The sequence below is a fragment of the Miniopterus schreibersii genome (genome assembly GCF_964146895.1).
Source record: "Miniopterus schreibersii genome assembly, chromosome: 11".
In the NCBI taxonomy this organism is placed as follows: Eukaryota; Metazoa; Chordata; class Mammalia; order Chiroptera; family Miniopteridae; genus Miniopterus; species Miniopterus schreibersii.
In genome coordinates, this window is record NC_138111.1 from 41,344,802 (window position 1) to 41,357,436 (window position 12,635).

The 12,635-nt window shown below is 42.8% G+C and overlaps 1 protein-coding gene across 1 annotated transcript in view; it reads left to right on the plus strand.

Annotated features, from left to right (window-relative positions):
* Window positions 1–2,825: 2,825 nt before the first annotated feature.
* Window positions 2,826–12,635, plus strand: part of DOCK8 (dedicator of cytokinesis 8) — a 182,978-nt gene continuing 173,168 nt past the window's right edge. The window contains exon 1 of the mRNA XM_081152481.1: window positions 2,826–2,990. Within this exon, the coding sequence (XP_081008607.1) occupies window positions 2,938–2,990 (53 nt within the window). The 5' untranslated portion in view covers window positions 2,826–2,937. The remainder of the gene's footprint in view (window positions 2,991–12,635) is intronic.

Sequence of the window (12,635 nt, forward strand, 5' to 3'; positions counted from 1 at the left end):
CTGCTATGTTCAAAACTGGATCAGTGAGTTATTCATTCATTTATTCAACAAGGACTTACTGAACACCTACAATGGGATAGGCATTTTTTGAGACAATAGATATAAAACGATGAATAAATAAGACAAAAAAGATCCCTGCACTCATGGAACTTATATTCTAGAAGCATGAGAGGACCCAAACAGACAAATAAATAAAATACATAGTATGGCAGAGAGTGATCATTGCTTTGGGAAAAAACTAAGTTGAAAAAGGAGTTAGGAAGCATCTTGGACTCAGGAAGAGGGTATTGTAAGATTAAATGGATGGTCACCGAAGGTGACATTTGAACAAAATCTGACCGAGGTCCTGAATGGCTTGGGATAAGAAAGATGTGCATATGGTCTTACTTTTCTCTGTGGTCCTATGGACTTTGCATTCCACTAGACTGTGTTGATCGGTGACCACCTACACTTTTCAGCTAATTAAAGGGTGCTGTCAGACTGAAAGAGACACTCTTTGAGGCAGAGGTGGAATTTAACAACTTGAATCAAACTCTGAAGGATGGGGAGAGACATCCCTTGAAGGGTGACATTAAGCAGAGGAGGCCCCTGGTAAAGAAAACAGTTTTTCTCTAAGGGCAAGTGGGAGATTGTCCCTGCCTCACCAGGGGGTACTGGATAGAGCTAGTAATGGGAAATGGAGAAGCCACTATAAGCCAGTTGGGGAAGGTCACACTTGGTGGTAGAGACTATAGAAAGCCACTAAAGTTAATTGAGCAGGGAAGAAACATGAAAAAACAAGTATTTTAGTAAAATTAATACAGTGATCGCCTGGCTGGGCGTGGCTAAGAGGTTGAGTATCGACCTAGGATGCAGGCAATCGGGGTTCGATTCCCGGTCAGGGTACATGCCTGGGTTACAGGCTCGATCCCCAGTCAGGGGCGTGCAGGAGGCAGCCCATCAATGACTCTTTCATCACTGATGTTTCTGTCTCTCTCCCTTTCCTTTCCTCTCTCTGAAATCAATAAAGATATATTTTTTAAAATTTTAAAAAATACAGTGGTAGAGTCAGGTTCGATCAAAATAAGAAAATACAGGCAAGGAGGCCATTTTATATCTTATTTCTGTTATCCAGATACTAATTTATAAGGGCCCAACTAGAATGGAAGCAGTAAGAACAGTGATATTTATAAAGAAGTGATGTTTATATGTACAAAGAATAAATGATAGGCCTTGGTAGATGATTAGATCTGCAGGGGAAAGAAGACGAAGACAGAGCTGACACATTCATAAAGTTCAGAGAGGCAAGTGGATGGTGTCCTTCTAGGGCCAAGTACTCTGTGATCCAAACTGAGTGTGACTCGCTCAGGACCACACAGCGGTGAAAAGCTGAAGCCAGAACTCAGGTTTCCTGCTTTCCCTCACTAGATGACTCCAAAGTTTTAAACCTGGCAAACAGGGAAATAGCCCCACCAACAGAAATGGGTGAGTATGGATGAATAGCAAGCTTACAGTTGGGTAGAGGAGATGAAGAATTTTAGCTTTATATTTGTGGAATTTAAATAATGTATTCAAGTGAAACTACCAGGAAGATAGGCAAAACTTCAGGATTGGAAACGACTCTGTCCCTGAACAGTTTGTGACATTGGTCAAATCACTTAACCTCTCTGATCCTCAGTTTTCCCAGTTGCAAAGTAGGGATCATGTTAGTTACTTAATGTTTGTAAAGAGCTTGGAACAGAACAGGCCCTGGTACAAGGTAAGTGTTATTTGTTTGTTAAATAAAATAGGTAAGATGCAAGCCACATTTTAAAGGAGGGGGAAAACAAGTGAAATTAATTTTAATATTTTATTTACCTAATATATGAAAAGTGCCATTTTAACATGTAACCAACATAAAAATCATTAACTAGCTATCTTGCATTAATTTTTCAACACTTTGAAATTCGGTGTATATTTTGCACATACAACGCATCTCCATTCAGACTAACCACCACTCTGGTCAGTAACCACATGTGGCTAGTGGTTTCCACATTGAACAGCAGCGCAGCTTCGAACCAAAAATATCTTGGGGCAGTGTTCTGTCGAAGGGCAAGCTGGCAAAGAGAGGCATTCCGGAGAGAGTGCTTTAGCACAGCAAACCTTGGCGCAAACCAGTCACTTGAAACAAGCACGGACTTTCACACCTTGGTGAGCGAGCGTTGCCATGGACTTTCTGATTTTTCTGGAGTTTGGGGCTGGGCCTCTTGGTAGGCTTCTCGGTCGGAGGCTCGCTCTAGAATCACAGGAAGACCGCGCACTGTTTCCCAGAGAAAAGCGGTTCACCCCAGGTTGTGTGTAATATCTAATGTTTATTCCTTGGAGGGATGATTATCATCTGTTTCAGGCGCCCCAGGAAGCACGATGGGCATACCGTTTACAAAAGTTGATTTGTACTCGGAAGCGTCCACTGAGTCCTTTTGCTGTTGTTTTTGTTTGTCTCAAATCCGCATTCCCCGGGCCCGGGGCGACCTCAAGGAGGCCCAGCGGAGAACTCCCGGGCGGGTTTCCAGACCCGGCCAAGTCCCCGGGCGGAGGGCGCGGGGCGCCCGCTCGTGCCCACGGGCCCCGGCAGCTCCGCGGAGCCGGGCGCACGGCGTTTCCGGCGGCGCTCAGCGGCCCCGGGCGCTCCGCCCGCGCTCCTTCTGCCCGCGGTCGGGGCTCGGGGCAGCGCGCGGGAGGCAGCCCCGCGGCGCCCACCCCCTGCTCGCCCGCCGCGCGCCGCGCTCGCCGCCGCGCCGGGGCTGGGCCCTCCCCCGGGCAATTCTGCGCCGAAGGTGGAAACGCGGAAGTTCGCTGCCAGCGCTGCCAGATGAGGCGGGCGTCCCGCGCGGCGTGCGCTGCACCGGCTCTGCGGCGCCCCGCGTCCCCGCCGCCCGCACCCCTCGACCCTGAAGGCCTACCGGCCGCGGGCGCGCCATGGCCACGCTGCCGAGCGCGGAGCGCCGCGCGTTCGTGCTCAAGATCAACAGGTAAGACGCGCCCGCCTGCGCCCGCACGGTCCCCGCCGGCCGAGTCCCTGGGAGCCCGCGGCGGGGCGCGCCGGTCCCCTTGGCAGCTGCGGTGGGGACCCCTGCGCGCGCAGTGGTCCGCGCGTCGGGCTCACGCGGCTCGTCTCCGAGAATCCCACCCACCCCTCCCGCTGGCGCTCGGCCACCGGCGTCCCTTCTCGGAGCAGCCTGCAGGGGCCGCCTCCCCGGCGCAGCCGCTCCCGCGCCGCCCTCGCCCTCGGGCATCCGACAGGTGGCGGGGCCGCGGAGGGTGAAGGGCGCGGGGCAGGCTGTGCGGGGCACGCCACGGAGTTTCTTAGGAGCTGCGCCTTGCTCAGAGGCTGCCCTGAGAAGCGGCAAGCAAAGAAGTGGTTGAAATGAGAGTTTTGCTCCGAGGCAGCAGCTTCAAGGCTTCTCTCGTCCTGAGTAGGGCTCTTTCCCCTCTCCTTTTATTTTTCCAGAAAAAGTTTGGCTCCTGCTGACATGGCTATTTTTATTCCCTGGTCCAAAGGAGCCATGAAGTGGAAAAAGTGATTTTTTTTTTTTAAATTCTCCATTTAAGTAAACAGAAGGAATGGCCTGTGACTGACATTTTTACATTTATAGCTCTCCAGCAAAGAACTAAGGACATGGATCCAACTCACCATCCAATTCGTAATCAAAATTGTACCAACTAAGTGTAAGCACATCTGCTGCTCCAAGTTCTCACTAGAGGTGCTTTAACTGCAGTTTTTCCACCTCTGAAAACTGCTGATGAGCGTTTGGAGACGTTTTTTGTCTTGCCCTGAGAAATCTAGACTGTCTGGTTAAAAGATAACATGAAACTTGTCCTGAGGGTCGACTTACTGTACTGCCCTCACTCCTTTAGGGTTTGTTAGTCTTTTAGCTGAGCCTCTGAAAGCTGGTTTCACAGGAAGTTTATTTCTGGGCTGCTAGTGTGTGAAGAGGTTTGAGAGAGGGAATTAGAAGCCCACAGTACGGAGGTGGTAAGGACTTCCAGAAGGCATATTGAGCTTTATAGGCAGCTTTATTTCTACCTGCTGTGTAGCTGTGAGCAAACCATTTCTCTTACCTATTTCTTCATCTTTAAAATGAGTTTGATTATTAATGGGTACTGTATATTAATGTTGGAGGCCACAAGGTACTAGTCAAAAGGCATAAAATACATCAGAGATCTCCCTATGGAGATTTTTTTTTTCTGCATTGAGTTTCACAGCTGTTGCAGGCCAGGAGGGGCAAGTCATTGGGGGTTGTGGGGGTCAAACTGAAGTTATCGGTGGATGTGCCACTTGCCATAGCTGCTACTCCTCCATCCTTGTAAATTTGAGGTCAGGAAGTGTGACTCAGACAGAAAAAGACTGTGGGTTGGATGAAGTTAATCTAGGGAGAGCAGCAGGACCTGAGCTAATCCTGTAGGCAGTCGTGAAAGCAGCAGTGAGATTGGTGTGGCCTGGCTGGAATCGGAACTGCTTGCAGATGGGCTCTCTTGTTACAAACTCTGTGACAATGGTTATGTTATTTAACCTCCCTAAACTGGTTTCTTTATATTTCAAATAATCATAGTATCTATCTTTTGTTACCACTGGGAAGATTAAGTGAAGTAATAGGTACAGGGTGCTTATAGTGCCTGGCTCAGAATAAATGTTAGCTATCTTCATCTGCATTATACTAACAGCTTCATCATTGTCATCATCATCTCTATTATCACTTCTTTGAGATACTAAGGAAGAAAGGTAAGAAGAAAAGATGAAGTTGGAGGACTTCCCATACAAAAAACAGTTTGGGCTGGGTACGATGGTGCCAGTGGCTGATTGGAGCTGCCTTGGGGTGGATGTTCTTCCTCATATACCTTCTATCTCTGTGCCGAGAATGTCAAACACACCCAGTGGAACAGAATGTGTGATGCAGTCTGACCAAGAAGAGCCCTGCTCAAGTTAAATAAAATATAAAAATTTCCCCAATCGTCTGGCAAGAATAAAGATTGACTAATCCTATTTTGGATATTCTTTTTCCATTTTGAAACATTTTGTATATGGGGTGGAAGAACTATGCTAAGGAAGTTGGCATACATTATTGTTTAAAGGAGTGGATTAATAAGAACATACCTACTATAAATATAATATTAAAATTCACCATTTATTGATCACTTACTATGTCCCAGACACTGTATTATATTTTTAATGGATTATATCACTAAATCCTTACAAAAACCCTATGAGATTCACATGAAGCCTCATATAGAATAAGAAAGTGAAGCTTGGACTGGCTGGGCGTGGCTCACTGGTTGAGCATTGGCCTAGGATTCAGGAGATCTCGGTTGGATTCTCAGTCAGGGCACATGCCCGGGTTGCGGGCTCAATCCCCAGTGAGGGGCGTGCAGGAGGCAGCCGATCAGTGACGACTCTCTCATCATTCATGTTTCTCTCTCTCTCCCCCTCTCCCTTCCTCTCTCTGAAATCAATAAAGATATATTTAAAAAAAAAAAAGTGAAGCTTGGAGATGTACTTGCATAAGGCCATGCAATTTGTTCAAGGCCACACAAGCGGAAGTGGTAGAGCTAGGGTTATAAACTGCTCCAAAAACTGTTCTTAATTGGTCATGAGCTATTTTGATCCATGTATCTTAAGAATTTCCTTTAAAAGCAAGAGAGAATTAAGCAAGTAGCTGCATTGGCAAATCGTTCTATATTCTGATCAGTGTTTAATATCTAAACAAACAATATGACATTTTGCAATTTTGAAGCTGAAAAGAAAATGTTTTCCCTTGCATGCCTACCTATTATTTTTTAAATAGGTCAACTTACAAAAGTAAGATAGTATTGAAATATCGCCATCGGTACATTCAACATAGGTTCATGTTTTTTCCCTTTCTACTCAGAATAATACAAACTATGCCCTAAAAATGTTTATGGAGTAAAATTAATATGCTTCCTAATGAGAAAACATTGAAATCTGATGTATTAAAATTTTTATTTGTAAAGAGCTTAGTTCTGCCCACACCAGCCTCAGGAAAGAGTGAGCAGACTACCTCACAGTTGGAAAAGAATGTCCCCACTGTTCTCAAATTCTGTGGCTTCTTGCAAGCAGCATTGCCCAGTGTAGGGGCGGGGCCAAAGCGAAAGAGGAACCTGGGAATGCCCATCAGTGCCCTTTCCCCCACGATCACCTTGGCTCTCTCATTCTCTTATGGAGCCTAAATTTCCATGTGTTGGAAATCATCATATAAGACTTTTTTTGGTCTTTGTTTTGAGCACCAGGTGTAATTGTAGGACTTGCTGCAGTTAACCATTTCTCTAGAACCCACAGCTCGGAGATATAAGAGAAAGGATCCACCACTGACTTTTTCTGAGTTGGAAGAACAGAATTTAATTTCTTACAAGTCTTATACACTTGTCCTTATTTCAGTTAAATTGTCACTGACTTCCTGTGCCCAAAGAAAGACTTGATCTGAATTAGCCCATTCATAATGTTTGCATTTGAGATGGGCACTGCTGCATTAAATGTCATAATGCAGTTTTTGTACAAGCACCAAGTATTATCAACTACCTTTTTTTCTTTCTGGCATTTAGTGTTTTCATAGATTATAAAAAATATTACTAATATTCTGAAATTTTATTAAACAAAATCTTTGTTTCTTTCAAGCATAGAATAAATGTAGAACAATCAAATATTAAAATAAAATAAGGAACTTGGGTAAAGAGAACAAAAGTGCAAAATGCAGGAAAAAAACTTTAATGGTCCTCTGGACATTCAGGATCTAAAGGAATGAATAATAATGGCTTATGCTTATATAATGGTTACTCTAGTGCAGGTACTGGACTAAATCTTAACATATTGTAACTCATTTTCCCCTTATAAAGTAGGACCAATACCATCTCCATTTTACAGGTGGAGAAACAGCACAGAGGAGTTATGAAAATTGTCTAAAGTCACAAATGGCTAATTAGAGGCAGAGCTGGGATTCAGATACAGACAGCCTTGCTCCAGAATCCTCTCCCTTAACCACTATACCATGCTGCCATCTCAGTTTTATTTTAACATAACAATAAAATAATTGACATTTATTGACTATTTACTATGTGCCAAGAACTTTATATATTTTCATTTCATCCTTGTAGAAAAAGAACACAATATTAAGCATAATAATCACCATTAGCTAGTGATTTATGGAAGATAAAAACAAGGAGCTAAGAAGACCAACTGCATTAAAAAACAAGCCCAATGATTTTGGACATAAGGACCAGAATAAGTTGAAGGTCTAGAGACCTTCCTGGGAAGTATTTGCTAATTTCGTCCGCAAAGATGATGCAAGCATAGCAATGTATATGTACTCATAGGTATAAATGTATGTCTGCAGAGTAACAGTGCTGTTCTTCAGTAGTGGTGGCAGAGCAAGGTGTTGGTGCTTTCAGGAGTTGTTTCATTTTCTGATGTGTTCTAGACCAACAATCAATTGAACTCAGAATTTTGGTCTTTCACATTCAGAATCATTTTCTTTCAGATTCTTGGGAAAGCCACTTGAACTTCAGACATCTTGTGCAATTGAAAAAAAACCTGCTAGGGTGAAATTTTGAGCTCTGACAAGTCACGTGATTGTGTGAAGCTAATATTTATTTCTATATGGAAAAGAAAATATAATGACATCATGTGGTTACCTAGGGGGAGAGGCAGTGCTCAGGGGACTAGGTCTCCCATCTCAACTCCCCACACAGAGCTATTGATGGAGTGGGATGCTGTTTAAAACACCTCACCTTTCCATCTTCTTTAACAGGGACCTTGAGAGGGCAGGCATGTGACGATACTCAGACTTCTTGCTGGAGAAGGCTAAGAAACGGGAGCACTTAGTTCTTTGCAGCGGCAAACAGCCGGGTAGTTATTCATGTCTTGGTCAATAATAAAGGATTAAAACAACGGGGCTGTGCTAGCTCTATTCCCACAAACATTCAGTCTAATTTATTACCAATCAGCAGCGGTTAAGGTTCTCTAGGCTCTAGGAAAACACAACAGAGTTTATACAGTGTGGTTAAGTGTGGTCCCTGTGCTTCTGGAGCATGCACATTAGTGGTACAGTTTCTGTAGTGACAGTTTCGGGTCACACAGAATAAAAACTGGTTGAAATCTCTGAAAGTATATATGAAGGTATGCAGGGGTTTTTGTGAAATCAAACAAATTGGTAAAGTTAGCATAGGTTATAAGACTCAAATGCAGGATCAGAAAAACAGAAATGGTAGTGGCAGAACCAGAGCTCCCCTGTCCTGTTTTCTTTTCATTCATGTTCACCGTTTGAAATAGAAGAGTACACAGTAAGCAAACATTTCTACCACCCGTAAATCACAGCTGTTAACATTTGGATGTATATCCTTCCATTTTTCCAAAAATGGGATCATATGGCGTATACTGCCCTAGGGTTTGTTTTTTTCATTTTAAAATGTGAACGACTCTCCATATCAATCAATGTAGATCTGCATTATAATTTACACAGGCTGTGTAAAATTGCCTTGATTGGGCGCAATGATTTATTGAATTAGTTCTCTGTTATTGGGCCTTACGATAGTTTCCAACTTTTCATAATAATGTACAGTGCTTGGTGGAACAGTCTTATACATACATCTTTGTGCGTTAGTGAAAATACTTCCTTAAAATTTTCATGGAATTCCTTGGTCAAAAGACAGAAACATTTTTCAAGCTTTTGATACACATGGCCAAATTGTCTCTCAGAAAAGTTATCTCTATTTACACTCCCACCAGTAGCCTGAAGTGTGATAATTTCCTCACACTCACACCTGCTGGGTTTTATCATTCTTTTAAATCTTTTGACCCCTTCTTTGAAATGTGTCTGACCTCTTCCTATTTAACTTCTCTCCAGGGTCCCTGCATGACCTCTGAAGTCATTCTTTGGGGATTAAAATAGCCATGTATTTCTCCTTTTTCGGTTGCTTCCTATACAACTAAAGATGGCAGTAACCTCTGTCTCTCACTCTGTTCATTGAGTAGGTGGGTTAATGGTAATGATAGATTGTCCTAGCAACTTAGTTCTCTCTTGGTTCTGTTTTAGACTCCAGTTGTCACACTTTCACTTGCTTTTTACTTTAATGATACAATCCAGTCTACCCTTCTTTGCATAAACTCTAGCCTTTCAAGGGAAAATCAGAATCCCTGCCTGTTAGGAAATAAAATTCCAGCTGATATAATTCACTGTTTGTGTTTTCCCTTGAATCACAGTATGGAGAGATGGACTTATTTCACACATTTTTGGGTTCCTCTTCCCCTGGGATTGGCTTTGGGTGAACACAACATGTTAGTATCGCTCCACTCAGAAACCTCAAAAGGCTTCATAAAGTTCTTCTATCATTCCCCTCATACAATGGATAAAATTCATTGTTTTTCCCTTGCGGAGGCCAAACATAAAAATAGCAAACAGGTTACCTAATGATAATTCAGGCTAAGCAGGGCTGTAAAATAACTGGCCCTTCTATTTTCTCCCATCTCTCAACTTTCTGGCACATGGATGAGTTAGTAAGCTTGTAAACCCTAGGATGGTTCATTTGAAAGTTTGTTCATTCATTCATTCATTCATTCACTCACTACGGCTATTGAGGGTTACTATATTCTAAGTACTGTAGTAGGCGCTGGAAATAAAAACACAAGTAAGTCATGGCCTTGCCTGCTAGGGACAAGAGATCAACCCAATCTCAGGCACTGAAAAAGAAGGGAGCCCTCCCTTGCCTCCCAGCCCTCTCTGGGTGTTGTGCCTTCAAAGTGGTCATATTGGGGGCTCCTACCACTTATTCTAAGGATAACAGCATTACCCAAAAGAACATTTTTGAAAATCCATTTAGAATTGCTCTCAGAGCCTGGCCAGTGTGGCTCAGTTGGTTGAGTGTCATCCCATGCACCAAGAGGTCACTGGGTCAATTCTCGGTCAGGGCACATGCCCAGGTTTTGGGCTTTATCCCCAGTAGGCGGCATGCAGGAGATAGCTGATCAATGTTTCTCTCTCATGGATGTTTCTGTCTCTCCTTATCCCTCCCCCTCTCTCTAAAATTAATAAAAACATTTAAAAAAAAAAAAAAAAGAATTGCTCTCAGAGACTGGAATACAACTATTTTATTTTATTCCTTTTTATTGAATTTATTGGAGTGGCATTGGTTAATAAAATAATACAGGTTTTAGGTGTACGATTCTAGAATACATTGTCTGTGTGTTGTATTGCGTGTTCACCACCCCAAATCAAATCCCCTTCCACTGCAGTACAGTTACTTTAAAAGATAAGTTTAATAGTATGAAATCTTTTTCCTTTGAGGGAGAATTTGCTTTTTCCTTGGAAATTGTCAAAAATATAGAAAATATAAATAATGATTTGGCAAGTAGCTGAGGGCCCACTGACCAGAATTAACAAATGTTCACTTTTGGTCACTTTTGGTTAATTGACATTTGGTCTCTTTTGCGTTAGGTATTTTTAATTAAAAAAGAGCCCTGGTTGGTGTTGCTCATTGGTTAGAGCGTCAGCCCTCGCACTGAAGGGTTTCAGGTTCAATTCCCAGTCAAGGACATATACCTGGGTTGCAGGTTCCATCCCCGGCCTTAGTTGGGGTATGTGCAGGAGGCAACCAATTGATGTGTCTCTCTCACATCAATGTTTCTCTCTGTCTCTCTCCCTCTCCCTCCCTCTCTCTCTCTCCAGCCTTCCTCCTCCCCTCCCTCCCACTCTCACTAAAAATCAATGGAAAAAAGATCCTTAGGTGAGGATTAACAAGACGAGAGAGAGAGGAAAAACAACACATTACAGATGTTAAAAAAACAAAGTTAAGCCCCGCCAGGCATGGCTCAGCAGTTGAGCATCGACCTAGGATCCAGGTGATCGGGGTTCGATTCCCGATCAGGGCACATACCCGGGTTGCTGGCTCTATCCCCAGTCGGGGGCATGCAGGAGGCAGCTGATCAATGACTCTCTCATCATTGGTGTTTCTATCTCTCTCTCTCCCTCTCCTTTCCTCTCTCTGAAATCAATAAAGATATATTAAAAAGAAAAAACAAAAACAAAGTTTAACTGAATTATTTTGAAGATCTAAATGGCCTTCTTATATGATTCACAAATCAGGCAGCATCCCATCTAGCAACAGAAGGGCACTCTGTGAGGGGCTGTACAAAATGGAAGGTTTTTATAGGCAGAGGGGGGTGGTGGAACTAAGAAGTTAAAGGAGTGTATTATTTCAGGCACATTTTTCCTTAGGGGAAGGCAGGGAGTCTTACCAGGTAGAATACCTCACTATTATTGTTCAGCAGATTTCAGACTGATTGGTTTAAAATTATATTCCTGGAAGAGGCTGGAACTGCATTTAGATTAGTTATTAACTTTTGGTGTGGTGATGTGGCTTAGCAAAAGTGACTCCATTTTGGCTGTGTGGTTTTTTTTGTTTTTTTTTAACACAGATAAATTTGAAGTCACCCTTTGTTCTTCTCACAGCTCTTATTCTCTCTTGTCACCTTCAGAGGCCAGCACCCTTTCCAACTTGCACTTTTATTGTGTGTGTGTGTGTGTGTGTGTGTGTGTGTGTGTGGTGGGTGTGTGCACCTGTGTGTAAACAATATATTGTATGGTTTCTGGAATGAACCTTAGTCATTAGTATTCGAGCAAGCCAGTTAAATTAGGTAATATCAGTTTGAGTTGAAGATAAGCTGGGACTAAAAAATAATGGAGCTATGTTTTAGATGCCTCTTTAAGTAGTTCTGAAAGCAGTTGGACAGAGGAATTCAGAAAGGCAGCTCTATCAGAATAAACTGTATGACCCTTCTGTGGAATTACAAAGAACAACAGTTATTTAGATGTGTACATTCTGGTAAAGTTTTTCAATCACTCTTTGCATTATAGTCACATTACTCATTTCCTGGAATGGCCAGGAAATTTTTTATAAACATTCTTTTCTCCATCAGATGTATGTACTCATGATTTTCATTTGACCTGAGATAAGCATTTGAGTTGATAACATGTTTATTTTTAAATAATATGGTTTTAAGTTTACTTAAAAGAATAAAGAGTTTTGTCTTATTCCCAGGACATCTGTTTTAGGAAAGTATGTGGATTAGCAAAAGAGGGTATGGTATTTGCTCAAAGTCTTTATGTGGTTCTTTTGGCCTTGGGATGACTGAATGTGTGGGCTTATATTCCTCGTTCAGGGAGATATAGTCCCTCTGCTGCACCATACTTCAAATTAGATAAACTGGGAAGAGTGCCCACGGGGAGAAATGCTCTTCCCCCAGTTTCTGCTTCCCCTTACTGCTGCAAAGGGCAGTACTCAGCACACAACCAGCATGTTCTTTGGTGGAACTATTAGAGTTCTCTGTACTCAGCTCTCTGCTGTGGACTGAGAAAACTCAGGAGAAGTTGGACTCTTGTCAAGGTTACCTACCTGGGGCTCAGGGTTCCTTAGGGAGGCAAACTAGAGTGGCCTAAGTGGTGCTAATCACCATGCAGTAACTTACACTAGAATGACAGTCCACCCTCCCATATGTTAGTAGAAAAACTCCGGTTCAGAGTCTACTTAAAATGTACTTTATTCAACTATTTAACATAAATGTTGTTTCAAGACAATGGTGGCTGTCCATTGTCCTCCCCCTGTTGACAGTC